Source organism: Protomyctophum bolini, assembly GCF_963924005.1.
Source record: "Protomyctophum bolini genome assembly, chromosome: 19".
In the NCBI taxonomy this organism is placed as follows: domain Eukaryota; kingdom Metazoa; phylum Chordata; class Actinopteri; order Myctophiformes; family Myctophidae; genus Protomyctophum; species Protomyctophum bolini.
In genome coordinates, this window is record NC_137880.1 from 34,255,094 (window position 1) to 34,276,586 (window position 21,493).

The window sequence follows — 21,493 nt, forward strand, 5'->3', positions numbered from 1 at the left end:
TTCCTTCCTGGACTACATGTTGTCTCAGTAAGACAGCTCTCCCCCCTATCCACAAGGAGGAGCAGTGCACCAAAGAATTATGGGAATTGTAGTCCAGGAAGGCAGTGAGACCAGTGTCCATGACATCAGAGACAACAGGCTCACTGCTACAATCTAAAATATCTAAAACCACATATTACACACAGAAATACCTCCAGGAAAGTGATCTAAAGCTTCTAAACGTCATTAACATATATTTTTTTGCAAAAAGGGTGAAGTGTCCCTTTAACCAGTCCACTTTCACGGTCAGTTTGCACTCTTCAGGCACATGCAGACAGACAGAGGCAGACAGATACGAAGATCTCCATATACAGTATGGGCACAAAAGGGACAGATAGTTAAAATGGGTTCTATGACAAGTTGACGACGGGTATTATTAGGTGCCCAAGTTGCATCATTCTCAACTTCAAGTAGGCCGGTGGCCGACGGGCACGTACAGGTCTAGTTCATTTAGATTGCCATCTAAAGCCATTAGTTGCAACAACTAAGATGAGCGGAAAAACTAGCCTTGCAGAGTCTTGATAGGCCCGGGGCAGGAGGTTAACTTTTGTTCAGTAGTGTGAGGCGTATTGATTGGTACAGCCCCTGGACGTGACACTAGTATGACGCAGGGACTTACTCCATTCCGACCATTGATGCTGAGTGCCGAGGATCGAAGGAGGCACTGGGTCCCATTTTCCAGAGTCTTTGGTATGACCCAGCCGGTGATCGAGCCGCAACCTCCCAGACCCGGGGCGGACACGTCTAACCACGAGGCCGCTGAGCTGGTACCAGAAAACGAACGCCTACAACAAGATTTCACCTGATAAAGTAGCTACCAAGCAGCCACGAAGAAAAGAAAATCAGCCACATCCCTACTAACTACGACGTTAAATAGATTAACAGCGAGATATACTGGCCATCTTGCACAACTATAGACTACTTTACCATAAACATTTAATAAGCACCGTGGGCCAAAAGTATTTACAACATTTGGCTCCATCGTCCTGATGACACTGCTGAATGAATGACACGACTAACACAAACTTATGATATATCTACTGCGGAATTAAACATACATTTCCCAGACTGCACCGGGGAAACACAATCCAATAGGTCGCAACAAGCACTGCAACACGGAAGCCAAGCTTGCTGCGAACATAGACATAGGCCTACTGTATGTCTATGGCTGCCTTCCTTCATCCCAGATCCTCTTACGGATGAAGTGATGAGATAATTTTTAGGAGTTTCAATTAGAGCTCCTGGCAGTGGATGTTAGCTGCGGCCACCTTAACTCTTCTCCAAGACAGCTTCAACCCTGATAGTGACGCTGAAACATGATATAAACAAAGGAAGCACTATTTAAATGATGCCTAGGAAAAAACGTCCAAAATAAACAGCTAGAAACAAATTACAGATCTACAAGCAGTAAATAAACTAGACAGTAGGCTATACTTGACATGCAATTACTGCAAATGCAATTTGAACCCATTTTAAAATAGCTCTGCATATAACTGAAATGGATTGAGATTAATTAACAACATAATATGTTGTTAATTATCCCATGTTTCCAATTCATAAGAACAGTATCATATTATGATACTGTTCTTATGAATTGGAAACATGGGATAACTTTAAGATATATAACTATGTGATTAGACACAGTCAAAGAGCTCTTCTGGAGCTGCATAAACGTATTTGTTAACCAGACAAAGAACTGAAACATAATAAAGCACAGGGTGAAAGGCTGCTAGGTTTACCATTAGCTTAGCATGAACAAACCCTCGTGGCAATAAGGACTTAAGGTCGAAACCTCAACAAACTACATGGCTACAAAAGCACCAAACCTAGATCAAGATGACAATTAAGGTACTTAACTCACAGGAAATACTTTCCAAGGCACATAGAAAGTGTTTTAAGGAATACAGGTAAGCAGAGTGTGACTGAAGTCTTGCTTCAAAATGAATGAAACTGCTAGGAGACACAACCAGGCAGCAGAGTTACCAGATCTTGAGAAAGAAAGCAACCAGGTGTCGTGTAGAACCGTCCCATATACCCGACTAAGACACGACACATGAGAACTCAAACCTACAATATGTACCCTAATGACTTCAATGACTTGAAACAACAAGTTAATTTTGGATCCATGACAGAACACCAGAAACAAACAATTGACTACAGGAAACAATCCCAACGTTGCTTATAAAAGCAGACGTGGCAACACTGCACATTAGTTGAGTTATATTCTGGGAAATGCCCAGTTTAAAAAAACTTGAATGCCTCCCCCTAGCCAGCCGGGGCGCCTGATGGAGGGGAAAGGAACTGGTTCCTTCCACGCACTACGTCCAACCAGGGAAACTCCCCCCCCCCCCCCTGTCAGGTGTAAAGGAGCAACTTGGACACTCAGGCATAAAGGAAGCATGAGTTCAAGTCCGTTGCTCTCCCCTTGTCCCCCATGTATGGGGACTAGGTTGGCAGAGGGTCTGTAGAGCCCAGGATCACATTAGATAATTGAAAAATGGGTTACAAAATCACGGGGCCGTTCATAATACAATTGAGGTATGAAGCTGTGGGCTGTATGACATTTATCCCAGGGCCGCATTTGGCCCGCGGGCCGCACTTTGGACACCCCTGCATTATAGTGTTATTTTAAGTCACTATGACGTTTTGTTCTGGCAAAGATTAGACTGCACAAACACAAAGTGTTACTGAAACAATTTATATAGCACTTATCAAGTGCTTTGCAAAAAGACAAAACGAATTAAACAGAACAAAAACACAACAAAAAACAAGACATTGTGTGCAAATAGAGCAGTGTAAAATAAAAACATTAACAATACAATTTCAACATCCAAATTATAAAATAAATATTTGTTTGAGTTGTAGCAGGCTGTTTACAGACAGCTAATTCTCAAAGCCTCCCCAAAGCTCTGAGCAGCTGATAAAATAATAGTGATAAATTGTACAGTTTGTATACGGTAATAGTAAAGACAATCCCTCGCTAAATCACTGTTTCCGTGTTGACCTTGTGCATTGTTTTGAGACTTTTCATTGTACCTGCTGCTGAAACACACGGAAACAAACCCTGTACCTTATTCTGTAATCTGTACTGTATGGCTGAATAGGAACTCCCCTGTGGCTTGGTGGAAAGCAGCCACAAATCACTACAAATCACTAAATGTGTTGCCTTTCATGTGGTGGACTGTGGACTGTGGACACACACACACACACACACACACACACACACACACACCCTACGGAATAACTCATAATGGTATTTGGTAACTGTATTTGCTATGACCTCCATCGCTCACTCACCTGACTATATGGAACATGATACTGCAGAGATGTTGTGATTGGAATGAAGTAGGCCTAGGTTATGCCAGTTATGCCACCCTTGATCAAATTACCTCCCTAACGTGTCCCTTCCACGCGCTACGTCCGACCGGGGAAATTCCCCTCTGTCAGGTGAAAAGAAGCAGCTTGGAAGTCCGCTGCCCCCCCAGGTTGGCAGAGGAAGTGTAGCGCCCAGGAAAAAAAGAATTACCTCCCTTCATCAAAAGACGAGAGCAAGCCAAGAGTGTATAAGCCCATATCATAAACAAAATAAACAGAGATCCTGCTCAGGGGAAGGGCTGGTGGCAGGGCTTTGGATTACCAACCTTTTCTGCATCAGGGCCTACTTAAAAATCTTGAAAGTGTATATTAGCATGTATACCACTGTAGGTATGCTTTAAGTTCTTATTTATTGGCATCACTACGAATCTAAATAGCATTTAAATCTTGTCCTATAAGACCTTCTCGCTGTGAGGTGACAGCTTACCACTGAGCCACCTTGCAGCTTCAAGCCAAATTCTTTATATAAATCTGTTACAAAGATGACTAAGAAAACAGTGTTATGACAAACGTGTTGAGCTTTAATTGTTTTTTTTAAGAGGTTACATAGTAGTAAACATACTGGTTACACGTGTGAAGTTCAATGAAAACCGCCACTGGGCGGAGCGCATGTGCATTTCAAACCTCACCCCTGTCCTCTTAGAATCATATATATAGAAAATATATAGTTCTCAAGTCCTGCACTTGGAGTGTCTCCATAGAAACACGGAGAGAGCAAGCTCATCAATCTTCATCAACGACACCAAAATGACAATTATCTTTTTATTATCCCACATCATTTCTGCTGTGTTTGCAGCAGTGCAATCAAATCATTCAATCAGGGGATGAGTGATTCCTCCCAAGTATCCGAGGCCAATCGGTGAGTTGGTAAGCTTGATAAGACCGGCTTGGTGAGAAATGACGGTTCCATAGTTCAGTCTGCTCTCGCGTGGTATAGTTCAATGCCAACATGCTTCAGAGCAAAATCATCTTTGAAGTTGTTTCTTTTCTCTCTTTCTTTTTTGGTGGTGTCCTGTGTAGTAGTGGTTGTGTTCTCTATTTTTGTGTTTCCTTCTTGTTCTGATTATAAGTTTTTTAAGAATGTGGAAATCGGAAGCAAATATTGAGAGTACATTTACATTTACTGCCTTGTTTGAATCAAGTACCACAAATAGACAGATTTCAAGTAGAGTAATGGTATGGAGTATGCATATCTTACATCCCTGGTAAGGCCTTTTTTTCTCCTTTATTTTCTTAAAATCACACCAAGCAGGGAAAAGAAAAGTCTGAATGCCCGTGAAAACATACCGTAGATTGCTGTAATAAGGAAATAAAAACACAAAAAAAGACACCATAAATGACAACAATATTAAAATAAAAAAGACCTACAACAAATTGAAAAGTTAGTTAACAGCATTTAAAGGTATTAGAAACAAAGTCAATGAAGTGGCAGAGAGGATGAGAAAAGGTCATACTCATCCTTCTCCAACAAAAGAAAGAAAAAAAAAAGAATTTAGTGCATCAATATTGTTACACATATTAGTATCACATTGAGCATGTATACTGACATACACCTGCATGAAATCACAAGCGTCTCTCTCTCTCTCTCCTTGACACTCTCTGTGTCTGAATAAGAATTAAAAAAAACACACAGACATGAAGCATCATAATGTATCAAGAACACTTTTTCAACGCTACATTGTTGAGGCGAGGCGCTAGCAGTGAGTCTTTACTTAGTGTGCGTACTGGTAACAGTATGTGTGGTACACCCCGTACAATCCTGAGTGTTCATTCAACTCCAGAGTACACAAACGGACCCGCGGTTACATTTTGTACACTCCCGGGAGTTACAAATGGATAGATTAGCACTGAGGATTCTACTGTGTGCTGTCCACATGAGTTCCGTCAGTGTTAAAACCTGCCAAAGCCACGTATCTAAACATCCCTTTTTATTATTTTTTAGATGTATAGCTTTGGCTCCAAAGAAACAGGCCGTCAGGGAAAAGAACATTCCGACCGGTCCTGTGTAAATTGTATCAGAGTTCAAGACAACGCCATATATCCGAGATTATTCCAATCTGAATGGAATATTCAGATATCAGAAATGTAATCTAATATTGCAGTAGATGTATGACTGCAGAGTAGAGCATTGCACCCCTGACAGTCTGCTATCGTTTGTGGCATTTAAACAAAATCTCTCAGAGCGATATATCATAATATTAATAATATATTTCAAAATTAGATGAATCGATATCCATCTAATATTTAAATACCATACCATTATGCATATTGTTCGACATTCCTCCATTAATACCGAAACGAATACTCAATGTTAATATTGAATATTAATTAAATTCATGTATGAATTGATATTCAACATTGATGTGATATTCAGGATACGGTGCGGTTTGTTTGCAGGGAGGCAGGTCAGACCGGTGGTTCTCAACTCACTGGGCTGATTCACACCCTGGCACACCTGGTGAATTTCCATTAACCCATCTAGTAGAACAGAGGAGGAAACAAGCATGTACGACCACTGCCCCCTGCTGGTTTGGCAGAGTGGTTACAAGCTATGGAGCGAAGAGACTGATGTAAGCAGCAAAGATACAGAAGAGTGAGTGGAGGAGGGGTTGTTGGGTTGGTAAATAGCCATTTTACAACATCAGGCACATGACGAAATGTTACAGTATGATTGAAAAATCATACTGTCATGGTGGAGGTATCGAGAGTAGGGGGGACTCAGTGCCCACCGCTTGGACGGTCGATTGAAGGTAAGGAAAAGGAAAGGTACCATGTTTACCCTGCAGGGTAACTGGACTAAGCTCAAGAACTTGTTTATACAGCCAGGCCCTGCTCATAGAACATTTCATGGGGGTAGGGGTTCAATGCCTTGTCCAAGGGCACTTCAGCGGTGGTAATTTTAACGTGCCGGGGAAACGAACTATAGCGACCTTCCGATATCAAGACCGCTCCGCAAACCGTTCGGCCACCGCTGCCCAAAGGTGACTTCGCAACGCTCGGCACGGAGACTCGCTCCCTTTAGCTCGCTCAATCTGACTGGTTTTCCAATCGTACTGTGACATATACACACTATATATATATATATATATATATATATATATATATATATATATATATATATATATATATATTATATATATCATTAATATGGCGTGAACTTAGTTGAGGTGTATTTGATTCATCTTCCAAGAATGTGCAAGAATAGTGTTGATACCTACAGTATACCCAGTCTTTTACTAACAAAATAGCAACAATTTAGAGGGTGCTATCGCGCGCGTGTGTGTGTGTGTGTGTGTGTGTGTGTGTGTGTGTGTGTGTGTGTGTGTGTGCGTGTGTGTGTGTGTGTGTGTGTGTGTGTGTGTGTGTGTGTGTGTGTGTGCGCGCGCGCAATGGAAATTAGCTGAATGAACATCCCCCCCCCCCAAAATGGATGCAGAGCCATTTGAAATGAGACCCTTAGAAATTGCACAATGAACCTCATCTACATTGCCTTTAAAACGTACCCAGCCAGGGCACCCAGGCCTCATGTAGAGAACTGAAGAGCTGAAAGAGTGATATTGGATATCCGGAAGGCAATGTGATAGGGATATGGGATGGTAAAGAGGACTGAGGTGTCAGGTTGGTCAGCATGGTCAGCCTACGAGGGTTGTGGGAGGAAATGACGTTCAGCCCCACCGAGATTCATTTGGTCTTCCTTAGACAAAGGATGGGGTTGGGGGGGGGGGGGGGGGGGGGGGGTTGATTTTTTTGACCAAAAGGAAAACAGAAGGACAGAAATATCAATTGGAGAATGAGACATCTCTTGGTCTTTTGATCCCAGAATGTTTTGCGGATTATGCAAGAAGCAGCCCAATTCTTTAAATCGACTTGACTCTTTCTTCCCAACTCTTTCCTCCTCACCCACCGCCAACTATAACAGGTCGGGGAGGTGACAGTAGACGGAGTCGAGCAGGGTCTGGCTGGCCTCCTGGCTCTATAACAGGTCGGGGAGGTGACAGTAGACGGAGTCGAGCAGGGTCTGGCTCTATAACAGGTCGGGGAGGTGACAGTAGACGGAGTGGAGCAGGGTCTGGCTCTATAACAGGTCGGGGAGGTGACAGTAGACGGAGTGGAGCAGGGTCTGGCTCTATAACAGGTCGGGGAGGTGACAGTAGACGGAGTCGAGCAGGGTCTGGCTCTATAACAGGTCGGGGAGGTGACAGTAGACGGAGTCGAGCAGGGTCTGGCTGGCCTCCTGGCTCTTCACGCCGGCGATCTCAAACAGGCGGTCCAGCTTGTCCTCTGCGGCGGGGATCTCCTCGATGCTGCGCAGCTCGTCGGGGTTCAGGATGTGCAGCATGTCGTCGAAGATGGGCTGCAGGTCGCAGGGGTCCAGGCGCACCTGCCTCAGCACCGTGTCCTTTTTCTCTGCAGGGGGGGGGGGGGGAAGGGACGATGATGCTTTAAATCAGTGGTGCACGGTCCCTTATAGATATTTAACTCTTGGGTGTAAAAAAAAAAACAACCATTACAAACCATTACTAATCTGCATTACTTAATTTACAAGAAGTCTACAAAAGTAGAGAATGGAGAAGTACTGTTATTTTGATCAACGTTTGTCTGTTGTGTCTCCTACCACAGTACCAACATCAATAGAGGGTATGAGCATGCATAAAGTGAATGGCAGATCGAGTGGCAAAGTGAGTGGCAAAGTTAATTGAATGTGTTTAAAGTCGTTCAATGCGATGAGAGGACTTTTCTGTTTGGATGTTGGGCTGTCGAGGCCAGAAAGTAGATTTTTGCCACACAGTAGGCATTCCTGCATAACGTCCGGGTATGATGATGATGTCACGTGCATACCCGCTATACAACTTCTTCAAATGTTTGTCCGTGGCTCAAATGCCGAATAATTAATTAACCTTAGCGTGACAAGTGTTGAAAGCTACTTCTTTAAAGAGATGTCTTTCATGTTCCTCTCATGCTACTAAAGGTGTGACTCAACGTGCTTCCAGAAGGGGGTGCTAAACACACACCGTATACATGGAGAACACTGCCTAGCATCATTTAAAGCAGTGTCCAATCATCATGTGTCATTGGAGGGCTGAGGGGAAGGCTTGCATTTCTGGTTAACGTAACGCCAGGTGACGTCACTAATTAACACACCTTCATCCAGGGACGGGGACGTAAATAATTAAGTGTAGTGTTGTGTTTTCCTGGAATGAAAACGTGTACCGACTGTACTCTCTTGATCACGGAATATCAGCGCAGCTGTGCTGTGTTGTAAATCTAACTCTGTTGTTACAAATCCCTAATATCTTGTTATAAACATACTGTATCTACACAAGCCTCTCTCTAAGTCTCAGCAGGGGCCTTGGAGTGCAGGCGATTTTAAAATGGAGGATTATATAAACTTCTGGCATGTTCTGAATCAAAGTCACTGCAAATGGCTTCTTTCAAGGCTGTCTGTCAGGTCTTCGATGCCAGGAGGCCCCTGGTAAATGTGGCGAGTGTTTAGGGGGAGTGGACGGGTGTGCTTGTCCTTGTTGGTTTTGACTTAAAGGAGTGACAAATATATAGACTTTTAGTTATACTTGAGGTGTTGTACGTCATATATTGTCATTTACAGATCACAGATAGCCGTCATTGCAAGCACTGTCCATCTGCTCGACAACAGGTCTATAACACACACATGGATGGGCCCTGTTTGTCTGCCAAGCAGGGCCCAGCTGTTTGTCTGCCAAGCAGGGCCCAGCTGTTTGTCTGCCAAGCAGGGCCCAGCTGTTTGTCTGCCAAGCAGGGCCCAGCTGTTTGTCTGCCAAGCAGGGCCCAGCTGTTTGTCTGCCAAGCAGGGCCCAGCTGTTTGTCTGCCAAGCAGGGCCCAGCTGTTTGTCTGCCAAGCAGGGCCCAATGTTAATGCAACAGCAGCGAACGCTGCTCTCACTTACATTATTTCACTTGCTCAATTTAATTATACCATGAAAGCTATCAAAGAATCAATACCATAAGATTATTGCATCACTCACTAGACACTATATATACAGTATGCTATACTCTATCACATACCCAGATTTTATTTGCCCTGGGTGAGGAGAGTAATAAAAGGACAAAGAGAGTGATAACGGATATCAAACCTTGGGCTAATACGGCAGTATCAGTCAACGTTAGCTGCTATAACGTGGCAAAGTGCGCTGAACTGTCCCCCGAGTGACCTCCCTGCGGAAAGCGGAAGGAACTCAACATATCGAACAGGGCCGCGACAGTTACTGCCTTGTTCAAACTTTGAACCCATTGTACACTCTCAGTTAAATTAACACTGTGGATGTTTTAGTAGTTTGGGGTCGGCTGAATGAGCAGAATGATACATTGTACAGTGACTCTTACAGTATAATCTGTTTGTGTAGGATAATAGTAAAGACAATCCCTCGCTAAATCACTGTTTCCGCGTTGACCTTGTGCATTGTTGTGCACAATGTGCACAAGGAAATGGCTTTTTTCAGAGTAAAATCTGCTTCATCTGCTGGGCACTTTAGCGCCTTTATTTTTCACCCAGTGTCAATTGTATAATGTAATCCTGTCACACGTCATTCCGACCAGTTCCGTTCCCATCCATGGAAGGAACACGTCATTCCGACCAGTTCCGTTCCCATCCATGGAAGGAACACGTCATTCCGACCAGTTCCGTTCCGCTCACCTTTGGTAATGAAGGAGCCAGTCCGGCTGAGGGCGGAGTCTTTACTGGAGGTGGAGTCGCAGCGCAGCAGCGGCTCTGATTCGTCGGGGAAGAAGCACTTGGAGCGGTCTACCGGCGACTGCTCCACGGCCACGCCGACGGCCGCGCCCGCCACGCTGCTCCCGCGGCTGCTGTTGCTGCAGCCGCCGCTGCTTCCTGGAGACTCCAGAGGCTTGTGGATGGGACTGAGGCTCTGGCTTACATTCACTGAGGTCGACAGCTGGTTAATGTCAAACTGCAGATGAGAGGGAGAGACGGAAGGAAGGAGACAGAGAGAGAGAGATTGATTGATTGAATACTTTACTTTAACAGTTTGCAAAAAAGGCAAAGTGGCACAGATTTATATATAAAGAGAGAAAGAGAGAGAGGGAGAACAGACTCGAAGAGAGACAGAGAGAGAGAGAGAGAGAGGAGATGGAGAGGAGATGGAGAGTAGTGGGGTTGATACAAATGGAGAGAAATAACAGCAAAGATGGAGGGAGCAGAGGCCAGCTAGACGGAGAAGACAGCAAGCGGAGAGAGAGATGGAGGGAGCGAGGAAAGGGCGGCAAAATGGGAAGAACAGACAGGGGGGGGGTATGGGGTTTAGTTTAGGCAACGAGGGAGAAGAGAGAGGAAGAGGGTGGAGAGGGGAGGGTATGGGGTTTAGTTTAGGCAACGAGGGAGAAGAGAGAGGAAGAGGGTGGAGAGGGGAGGGTATGGGGATTAGTTCCGGGAACGAGGGAAGAGGGTGGAGAGGGGAGGGTATGGGGATTGGTTTAGGGAACGAGGGATGAGAGAGAGGAAGAGGGTGGAGAGGGGAGGGTAGGGTATGGGGTTTGGTTTAGGGAACGAGGGAGGAGAGAGAGGAAGAGGGTGGAGAGGGGAGGGTATGGGGATTAGTTCCGGGAACGAGGGAAGAGGGTGGAGAGGGGAGGGTATGGGGTTTGGTTTAGGGAACGAGGGAGGAGAGAGAGGAAGAGGGTGGAGAGGGGAGGGTATGGGGATTAGTTCCGGGAACGAGGGAAGAGGGTGGAGAGGGGAGGGTATGGGGATTGGTTTAGGGAACGAGGGATGAGAGAGAGGAAGAGGGTGGAGAGGGGAGGGTATGGGGTTTGGTTTAGGGAACGAGGGAGGAGAGAGAGGAAGAGGGTGGAGAGGGGAGGTGAGGAGAGAGAACGGATCGAGACAAACGTCATTGTGAGGAAACAATGGCTGAGTATGCAGTGTTCTGTCTGCTAGCTGGAGAACATACTGATCCTGATCGTGTGCATGCGCGTGCGCATGACTGTGCACGTCAATATGTGGGTTGGATGGCTCAGTTCTGCTCCAACCTCTGTACTAAACCGCACGCACACACGCAAGTACACGCACGCGCACACACACACACACACACACACACACACACACACACACACACACACATTTACATAAGTACACACGCTCCCTTTCACAAATTCTACCTCTAACCCACTAATAGTCAGAGACTCTTTAACATAAACACCCACACACACATGCGAAACACAGAATCTTTGTCTTTTTCTCTCTCTCACACACACACACACACACACACACACACACACACACATGCACACGCACAGTAGGTGTGTGACAGAGTTTGCCGAGATGCGAGTCACCTGGTATCTATTTAATGGTATTTACTGGTATGCACTCACATTAGACGGTCATTCAAAACCACAACATTATAATGGTCTGAGTAAGAGAGGATATAGTATACACATACACACTGCATATGTCATTCTCTCTGATATGTCTTTCTCTACTGTATCCGTCTTTCTCATCTCTCTTTCCTTCAGATACTGTGTCTTTCTCTCACAGTGTCTGTCTTTCTCTTATGTCCGTACGCCTCTCATTTCTTTGTCTCTCGTTCCATCTCTTCCATATTTGTTTGATTAAACATGTGTACCATCATTCTTCTTCCCACTCTCCCATGCTTTTCCCTCCATCTCTCTCTCTCTCTAGCTTCTGGTTAATTTCATCCTTTCTTTCTGTCTCTCTCGTCTTTTCATCCTCAATTCTCTCCCCCTTGCGGTTTCTGAACCAGTCCTAACTGGTCCTAACTGGTTTGTACACTGTACACTTTTGTTTGGTTTTTTTGTCCTTTCATTTGCCAGTGTGTGTCAATCTCCTGCTTAAAGACGGGTCACAGCGCCAGAGAGGTCATCGCGGGAAGACACACCGGCCTCGACCCAGACCTGAGGTCATCGCGGGGAGGACACACCGGCCTCGACCCAGACCTGAGGTCATCGCAGGGAGGACATACCAGCCTCGACCCAGACCTGAGGTCATCGCGGGGAAGACACACCAGCCTCGACCCAGACCTGAGGTCATCGCAGGGAAGACACACCAGCCTCGACCCAGACCTGAGGTCATCGCAGGGAAGACACACCAGCCTCGACCCAGACCTGAGGTCATCGCAGGGAGGACACACCAGCCTGGACCCAGACCTGAGGTCATCGCGGGGAAGACACACCAGCCTCGACCCAGACCTGAGGTCATCGCGGGGAGGACATACCAGCCTCGACCCAGACCTGAGGTCATCGCGGGGAAGACACACCAGCCTCGACCCAGACCTGAGGTCATCGCGGGGAAGACACACCAGCCACGACCCAGACCTGAGGTCATCGCAGGGAGGACACACCAGCCTCGACCCAGACCTGAGGTCATCGCGGGGAAGACACACCAGCCACGACCCAGACCTGAGGTCATCGCGGGGAAGACACACCAGCCACGACCCAGACCTGAGGTCATCGCAGGGAGGGACACACCAGCCTCGACCCAGACCTGAGGTCATCGCAGGGAAGACACACCAGCCTCGACCCAGACCTGAGGTCATCGCGGGGAAGACACACCAGCCTGGACCCAGACCTGAGGTCATCGCAGGGAGGACATACCAGCCTCGACCCAGACCTGCAGCAAGAGATGTTCAATGACTGACAGTGACAATCCATTGTCATTAGCCTGATTTGATTAGATGGGACATGATGTGGAAAATCGGTTATATGGATCTCTGCCCATTGTGCCCAATGTCAGGCCAAACTGGATCTCTGCCCATTGTGCCCAATGTCAGGCCAAACTGGTAGCTATGTGGGCTGGAAGCCTCTGCCAGCATACTCTCTCTCATTCATTGTCTTCATTCATTCCTTTCTTCTCTCTCTATACTTCTTTTCAATCTGTCTCTCTTTCCGTCTCTCGCACGAGGCACTCCTGCGTTGGCAGACAAACATTTACACACAAACTTAGTCGCTAGATTCATAATGACCTCACAAGATCTCTCATTTCACCCAAGAAGGTGCATTAATTATGATCATCATTCTATAAAGCCATCAAATCTCTGTGAGCAGAATCTCTGTCCGGGCATAACTCGGGGAATGGGGTGTAAGTGAGCTTCAGCTGGGCGGGGGGGGGGGGGGGTGGGGGGGGGGCTCTCAACTAAAGGGAGTGCAGAGGATAATATTCAACATTATGCAATACTGTCGCTGTACCGCACTAGTGTTGTGATGAAAAGACAGCCAGAAGGCAACGCCTCTCGGTCTACCGAGCAATCTTCATTCCCACTCTCACCTGTGGTCATTATATTATCGTGTGTCATGACCGAGAGAACACGGTTGCGGTGCGGATACAAGCGGCTGGCATCTCCCTTAGAGAAGTGCAGTCACCCGCGAGAGAATCAAAGTAGAACTGCTGCTCCTTCACCTATGGGAGGCCCTCAGTGCAGGTCTCACAGGGAGGAGACCCTGTGGCAGACCAAGGACCAGATGGGGAATACACCTCCACACCCGTGACAAAACCAAGGACCAGATGGGGGGGGAATACATCTCCAGGGAGGAGACCCTGTGGCAGACCAAGGACCAGATGGGGAATACACCTCCACACCCCGTGACAAAACCAAGGACCAGATGGGGGGGGAATACATCTCCAGGGAGGAGACCCTGTGGCAGACCAAGGACCAGATGGGGAATACACCTCCACACCCCGTGACAAAACCAAGGACCAGATGGGGGGGGGAATACATCTCCAGGGAGGAGACCCTGTGGCAGACCAAGGACCAGATGGGGGGGAATACATCTCCACACTTGGCTTGGACCCCGCCCCCATAGACACTCTGCATTATGTCATGACCCCGCCCCTATAGACACTGCATTATGTCATTACCCCGCCCTATAGACACTCTGCATTATGTCATGACCCCGCCCCTATAGACACTCTGCATTATGTCATGACCCCGCCCCTATAGACACTCTGCATTATGTCATGACCCCGCCCCTATAGACACTGCATTATGTCATGACCCCGCCCCTATAGACACTCTGCATTATGTCATGACCCCGCCCCTATAGACACTCTGCATTATGTCATGACCCCGCCCCTATAGACACTCTGCATTATGTCATGACCCCGCCCCTATAGACACTCTGCATTATGTCATGACCCCGCCCCTATAGACACTCTGCATTATGTCATGACCCCGCCCCTATAGACACTCTGCATTATGTCATGACCCCGCCCCATAGACACTCTGCATTATGTCATGACCCCGCCCCTATAGACACTGCATTATGTCATGACCCCGCCCCTATAGACACTCTGCATTATGTCATGACCCCGCCCCTATAGACACTGCATTATGTCATGACCCCGCCCCTATAGACACTCGGCATTATGTCATGACCCCGCCCCTATAGACACTGCATTATGTCATGACCCCGCCCCTATAGACACTCGGCATTATGTCATGACCCCGCCCCTATAGACACTGCATTATGTCATGACCACAGATGAGTGAAGGCTGGGAACGAGGCTAAGTTCTTGTGTGATTCAGTGTGACAGTGTGGCAACAACATTCGGGAGAATAAAGCCTTCGATTAATTCACACAAACACAAAACAAAAGAAATCCGTTTCTGTTTAACTTTCAACTGCAACTTCCCCCTGGGCCACTCGCCCATATATCAACGAAGATTAGAGATATCTCTGAGGGACAGAGAGAGAGAGAGAGAGAGAGAGAGAGAGAGAGAGAGAGAGATATCTCCTCACAAATACAGTAGAGTGAGGGACAGAGAGAGAGAGAGAGAGAGAGAGAGAGAGAGAGAGAGAGAGAGGGACAGAGAGAGAGAGAGAGAGAGAGAGAGAGAGAGAGAGAGAGAGGGACAGAGAGAGAGAGAGAGAGAGAGAGAGAGAGAGAGAGAGAGAGAGAGAGAGAGAGAGAGAGAGAGACACACAGAGAGAGACACAGAGAGAGAGAGAGAGAGAGAGAGAGAGAGAGAGACAGAGAGAGGGACAGAGAGAGAGGGAGTGAGGGAGACAGAGAGAGAGAGGGACAGAGACAGAGAGAGGGACAGAGACAGAGAGAGGGACAGAGACAGAGAGAGGGAGTGAGAGAGACAGAGAAAGAGACACAGAGAGAGAGAGAGACACAGAGAGAGAGAGAGAGAGAGGGAGTGAGGAAGACAGAGAAAGAGACACAGCGAGAGAGAGACACAGAGAGAGAGGGAGTGAGGGAGACAGAGAAAGAGACACAGAGAGAGAGAGACAGAGAGAGGGACAGAGAGAGAGAGAGACAGAGAGAGATACAGAGAGAGAGAGAGAGACAGAGAGAGAGGGAGTGAGTTAGACAGAGAGAGGGAGTGAGGGAGACAGAGAGAGACAGAGACAGAGAGAGAGACAGAGAGAGGGACAGAGAGAGAGAGAGACAGAGAGAGATACAGAGAGAGAGAGAGAGACAGAGAGAGAGGGAGTGAGTTAGACAGAGAGAGGGAGTGAGGGAGACAGAGAGAGACAGAGACAGAGAGAGAGACAGAGAGAGGGACAGAGAGAGAGAGAGGGAGTGAGTTAGACAGAGAGGCGGGGTGGGGGTTGGGGGAGCATCGGTCTCTTCTAAAACATCTTTTAAATTAATCACAGTCAGGCATTTCTCCGAAGAATCGGTCCTTTACCAGGATATTAAAGCATGTGGTTTGCGTTTTAATGATGTCATTATTATTTACTGTTGGAAGGAAAGCAGAGTTGTGCTGCATCACGCATGTCAGTCTTAACGGGACCCGAGTTGTAAACACTCACTTAACAGAGGAAATTGGGTCTCATTGTGCATGGCTGTGGCTGTAGCCCTGGGAAGCAAGGACAGCGCTGTCTCTTATCTGAAGTGGGGATTTGTTCGAACTGGCCGACTCACTCCTCTGAGCATCCACAGAAAAAATATACCCATTCTTATCTCTTGAGAGAGCTAAAAATGAAACCAAATGGACTCGTACTTTCTTTCCAACTCTGGAGAGTTGAAAGGAAATAATGGAGGGAATGAAAAGAGAGACGCTGTCTGACGACGGGCTTCTGTGTGGCTCTCTTGTTACCGTGTCTCCTGTGAATGAATGCAATTAGACCAATCACAAAGAGCATGTCCTCACAGAATGGATCACTCTTGGCCTTGTGTATTAATGAATTGCATTTTTATGTATTGGTCACGACAAATTGATTCTCGAGGCTCTCATGTGACAGAAAGCGAAACAGTGCTGTTTCCGATTATGTATGTATCTATGTGTAATTGTTATCATGTCATTTGGTTCGATCAGGCTGTATACAAACACAGTAAAAGCCTCCAGTGTTAATTTGTCTCCGAAGAGCGTCCATTTGGTTCCATTCGTATACACTCTTCCCAGCACACACTAGATTGACTAGAAGGTCCAAAAATGGGACCTGAAAATCACCCAATCTCAGACAATTTTGCACATACTGTAATCATCTGCACGTACAATATATATTCTGTGTATTAAAACTGTTAGAGCCGCAGGAATATGTTTCACATTGTGAAAAAGTGTCAGAAATGTGTAACAATAAATATGTTAATCACAACTGTATTCAACCAAGCAATTTGATTTCTATTATGTTACGGGTGTCATTTATAGCATACCGGTATACATGTTCAGTCCAGGCAAGTCATGTCATTTTAGTTTAGTTGGTATACAAAGCGTGTACACTCTCTGTGTTAAATGAACACTCAAATTGCTGTGGTCCTGTCGACTCCCTGGCCCAGATAAAGCAAGCCAAAGCATGTTTTGAAACATCTGTCAGGAGTTAAAGCTGTTCCTGACATGATACCAGGTTTGAAATGAACTATCCACGATCCCGCCTCAGTGGAAAAAATGCAGTCTCTTTAAACTTAAAGACTTCCAAAGTGAGAATGGTCGGTGCACATGATGGAATGTTGGGAGTGTGTGTGTGTGTGTGTGTGTGTGTGTGTGTGTGTGTGTGTGTGTGTGTGTGTGTGTGTACAGTTTTGCAGCCGTACTTCACGGACGAGTTGTTGCACCACCGGAAGAGGAGAGCTGGAGGAGAGTCAGCAGGCCCATAGATATAAATAAAATCACACCCGTGTGAACTGAGTGGTGCAACGTCCACTGGATCGCTGCCGTCCACAATGTCCTATATCCAACATCAGGTTCTAGAGCTCTTCAGTGTTGTCAGCCAAGCTGACATTAAGAGAGAAGGAAAGCAATACTGTGTGTGTGTGTGTGTGTGTGTGTGTGTGTGTGTGTGTGTACTGTGTGTGTGTGTGTGTGTGTGTGTGTGTGTGTGTACTGTGTGTGTGTGTGTGTGTGTGTGTGTGTGTGTGTGTGTGTGTGTGTGTGTTATATACCGATTGAAATGCAGAAGGAATGCTGACCATGTAGACTCACAACGCCAGTCTGCGTTAACTTACATCTAAACTTAACCCTCCCCCTGACCTTAACAAAAATAACTCTGCCTAACCTTGCGGTGAGAAGTACACATTGGGTCAACATGGTCTGCATTCCTCCAGCGTCAACGTGCTGTGCTAAAGGTTGTCCTCCTCAGCACCAGGCTGCATGTGGGCGCTAAAGGTTGTCCTCCTCAGCACCAGGCTGCGTGTGGGCGCTAAAGGCACCTGAACAACCGTGAAAATATGCTGAGTAGGACGTTGCAGTTCTGTGCAGCACAGCAATGCAGGGTAATTCATCAAGTGCTCCAAACCGTCGAAAACCACTTGAATGCCTGTGCATATTAAATCCACTATAGACAGTTGTTTCGGTAAGGTGTTGTTGTTGCCATCAATACTGACTGAGAATACATTTCCCTGTCAAAGTCCTGTTAACAGTTACATAACAGGCCCATTGACATGACACTCACAGTGACCCGACACCAGGATGTGGAGAGATCAATACTAGGTGACCTTTTAAATGCCTACATAAATCTGACCCACGTGTTCTGTATTCCTGTCACCATGTGTCTGTCTGTCTGTCTGGAGTTGACCGTCTCATAATAGCTTCCGCTTGCTATGCTGCTCTTTGCGCTCTCCGTCTATCGCTGTCATTCTTTACACCTTTTCCCTCTGATATTCACGTCCTCCATTTACCTCATCCTCTCTCTATCTCTCTTTATCCTTCTGCATATTACGCTGTTGTTCTCTCTCACAAACACACTCACAGGTGCACGCACATGCACACACACACACACACACACACACACACACGCACAGACCTGCTGTATCACGTGACTACAGTCCGGTCTTGTGCTCTGCAGCACGCTGTGCGCCTCTCCCCCTCCACACACGTGTGCTAAACGATCCTCCCTCAGCAAACAATTTATTAGCCGCTATCTCATCTGCTATCGACCCCGGGAGAGAAGGAGAGACATAAACAACGCTCAGGTATCGCCCGTCGATTATTAAGCAGCGGTGACAGGTGAAATTACGACATGGTCTGAAACAGACATCTCAGATGGCTGCCATGTTTCCGAGAACAAGCCTTTGGACTGTACTGTGTTAACCTTGGAAATTGCCACCAAGGACACAAGTATTCACTTGATTTGGATCAACTGGTAGAAAGTTAGGAAGCAGGCAAAGAGAAAGGGAGGATAAATGGATAGATGGAGGGGTTAAGAGGATGTTGATGAACGATGTATTGTTTTATCAGGCTAATCTGTCTGCATCTGTCCCCAATGCGTGCGTGCATGCATGCGTGCGTGCGTGCGTAAATGTGTTTGTGTGTGCAGTTGTGTGCATAAAGTTTATGCGTGTCAGCAGTCACACATGCTTACACACACACACTCACACACACACACACACACACACACGTCTGTGCGTAGCCACGTGAGTGCGTAATAGTTTTACGCGTGTCTGAATGTGTGTGCATCGTGTGACTGTCATTTGCGTGTGCTTTCTTCTTTGTATACCTGCGTGCATGATTGTGTGTCTGTGTGTTCTATTTGGACATCTTTAATTCATCCTGAAGTGAGCGTTAGTTATATCAAGTAATGAGGGTCCGGGGGGGCATGACGACGACAGATCTGGAAGAACAGTAACACTGGAAGCTGCTTCTCCTTGACATGTATGGAGGCATTCCCCCCCCACATCACACCAAGAAGATCTTCTGTATGGAGGCATTCCCCCCCCCAGGCCAGGCCACACCGTTACCATACCAAGAAGATGAATGTTTCTGTGAGAGCAAGACAGGGGATACAGAACCCAATGTTCTCTGTGCTCTGGAGAGGTGTTGACAGCGCTCCGAATGGAGAGAGCAGTGACAGTTAAGGTCATAACTAACTGCTTCCCTGCAACACGCCCCACACACACACACACACACACACACACACACACACACTAGCACCTACGTGCGGGTTGTCCTCCATGACGTAGCGGATCTTCTCCACCACGTCGATGCGCCGCTGGCGGTGCAGCGCGTTGATCAGCTTGGCCAGGTTGGCGTCGCCGTCGCGGATGGTCCAGTGCTGCAGCGCCGCGTACGCCCGCTCGTGGTCCGACGAGTAGCCGTTGGAGAAGGCCGCCACCTCGCGCTCCGTGGCGTTGGCCAGGGACTGGTACATGTCGATCCACTGGCTGCCCACCTGGGCGGCCACCAGCTTCAGGATGTCCACACCTGCAGGGAGGGACGGAGAGAATGGAACGCTTAGCGTGCTATACACGTCCTTGACCACAGTCCCCTGCAGGGGTCCTTGGGGGAGTTTCAGGGGGTCCCTACTAAGCTAAATGACAAGATATAGGAACCAAATGTTAACTCTTATGGTAAATCAACATTGATTTTCCAATATAAATTGGGGGACCCGGGAGATAGAAATGCCATTAAATGGGGGGTCCGTCCGTAGCCCAATGCATGTCAAACTGGCGGTCCTTGAAATGAAAACGGTTGGGAATCACTGCTAGATCCATAAAATTCTTCTTTTATGGGGGTCCCTGGCATATCTTTTATGGGGGTCCCTGGCATATCTTTTATGGGGGTCCCTGGCATATCTTTTATGGGGGTCCCTGGCATATCTTTTATGGGGGTCCCTGGCATATCTATTATGGGTGTCTGGCATATCTTTTATGGGGGTCCCTGGCATATCTTTTATGGGGGTCCCTGGCATATCTTTTATGGGGGTCCCTGGCATATCTTTTATGGGGGTCCCTGGCATATCTTTTATGGGGGTCCCTTGGCATATCTTTTATGGGGGTCCCTGGCATATCTTTTATGGGGGTCCCTGGCATATCTTTTATGGGGGTCCCTGGCATATCTTTTATGGGGGTCCCTTGGCATATCTTTTATGGGGGTCCCTGGCATATCTTTTATGGGGGTCCCTGGCATATCTTTTATGGGGGTCCCTTGGCATAACTTTTATGGGGGTCCCTGGCATATCTTTTATGGGGGTCCCTGGCATATCTTTTATGGGGGTCCCTGGCATATCTTTTATGGGGGTCCCTGGCATATCTTTTATGGGGGTCCCTGGCATATCTATTATGGGGGTCCCTGGCATATCTTTTATGGGGGTCCCTGGCATATGTTTTATGGGGGTCCCTGGCATATCTTTTATGGGGGTCCCTGGCATATCTTTTATGGGGGTCCCTGGCATATCTTTTTCAAATGGGATGTCAATTTCATGTCAAGGGGTTTCCTTGCTTTACAGGGTGTGTGGGGGTTCTTTGATCCTAGGTATGAATCATAAACTAGCATCCAGCTTTAGGCATGCACCTACCGGAGGGAAGGAGGGTGATGTAATGTACATTATGGAATGACGTTTGTACTCTGTTTATAGTTACAGTAAGTAGTCTGTATGTACGGCCAGCCACAGCTATATGTGTCTCTATGTCACGGGGCACGGTTTAAGGACACGTGCTTTCCTCAAACACAGAAAGAGGATCTCTGCGGCCCGTCAAGACAACTCGCATGACTAAAAATAAGATGCCGCTGGACTAGAGTGGAGTGGACTGGACTGGACTGGACTGGACGCACGCATCTCCCTCTTCCGCACTGTGTTGCTACAACTGCGGCATTGCATAAACAGAAACTTTGATTTACAATTTATATATACACCATGTTAACACAAACAAACACACACATGCTCGCAAGCACGTACACTCACACACA

At 47.0% G+C, this 21,493-nt stretch overlaps 1 protein-coding gene across 1 annotated transcript in view; it reads right to left on the reverse strand.

Annotated features, from left to right (window-relative positions):
* Nucleotides 1-7,501: 7,501 nt before the first annotated feature.
* Nucleotides 7,502-21,493, reverse strand: part of tnfrsf21 (tumor necrosis factor receptor superfamily, member 21) — a 53,352-nt gene continuing 39,360 nt past the window's right edge. Inside the window, exons 4-6 of the mRNA XM_080790954.1 lie at nucleotides 19,743-20,008; nucleotides 10,085-10,358; nucleotides 7,502-7,821 (exon numbers count right to left, since the gene is read on the reverse strand). Of these exons, the coding sequence (XP_080647080.1) occupies nucleotides 7,592-7,821; nucleotides 10,085-10,358; nucleotides 19,743-20,008 (770 nt within the window). The 3' untranslated portion in view covers nucleotides 7,502-7,591. The remainder of the gene's footprint in view (nucleotides 7,822-10,084; nucleotides 10,359-19,742; nucleotides 20,009-21,493) is intronic.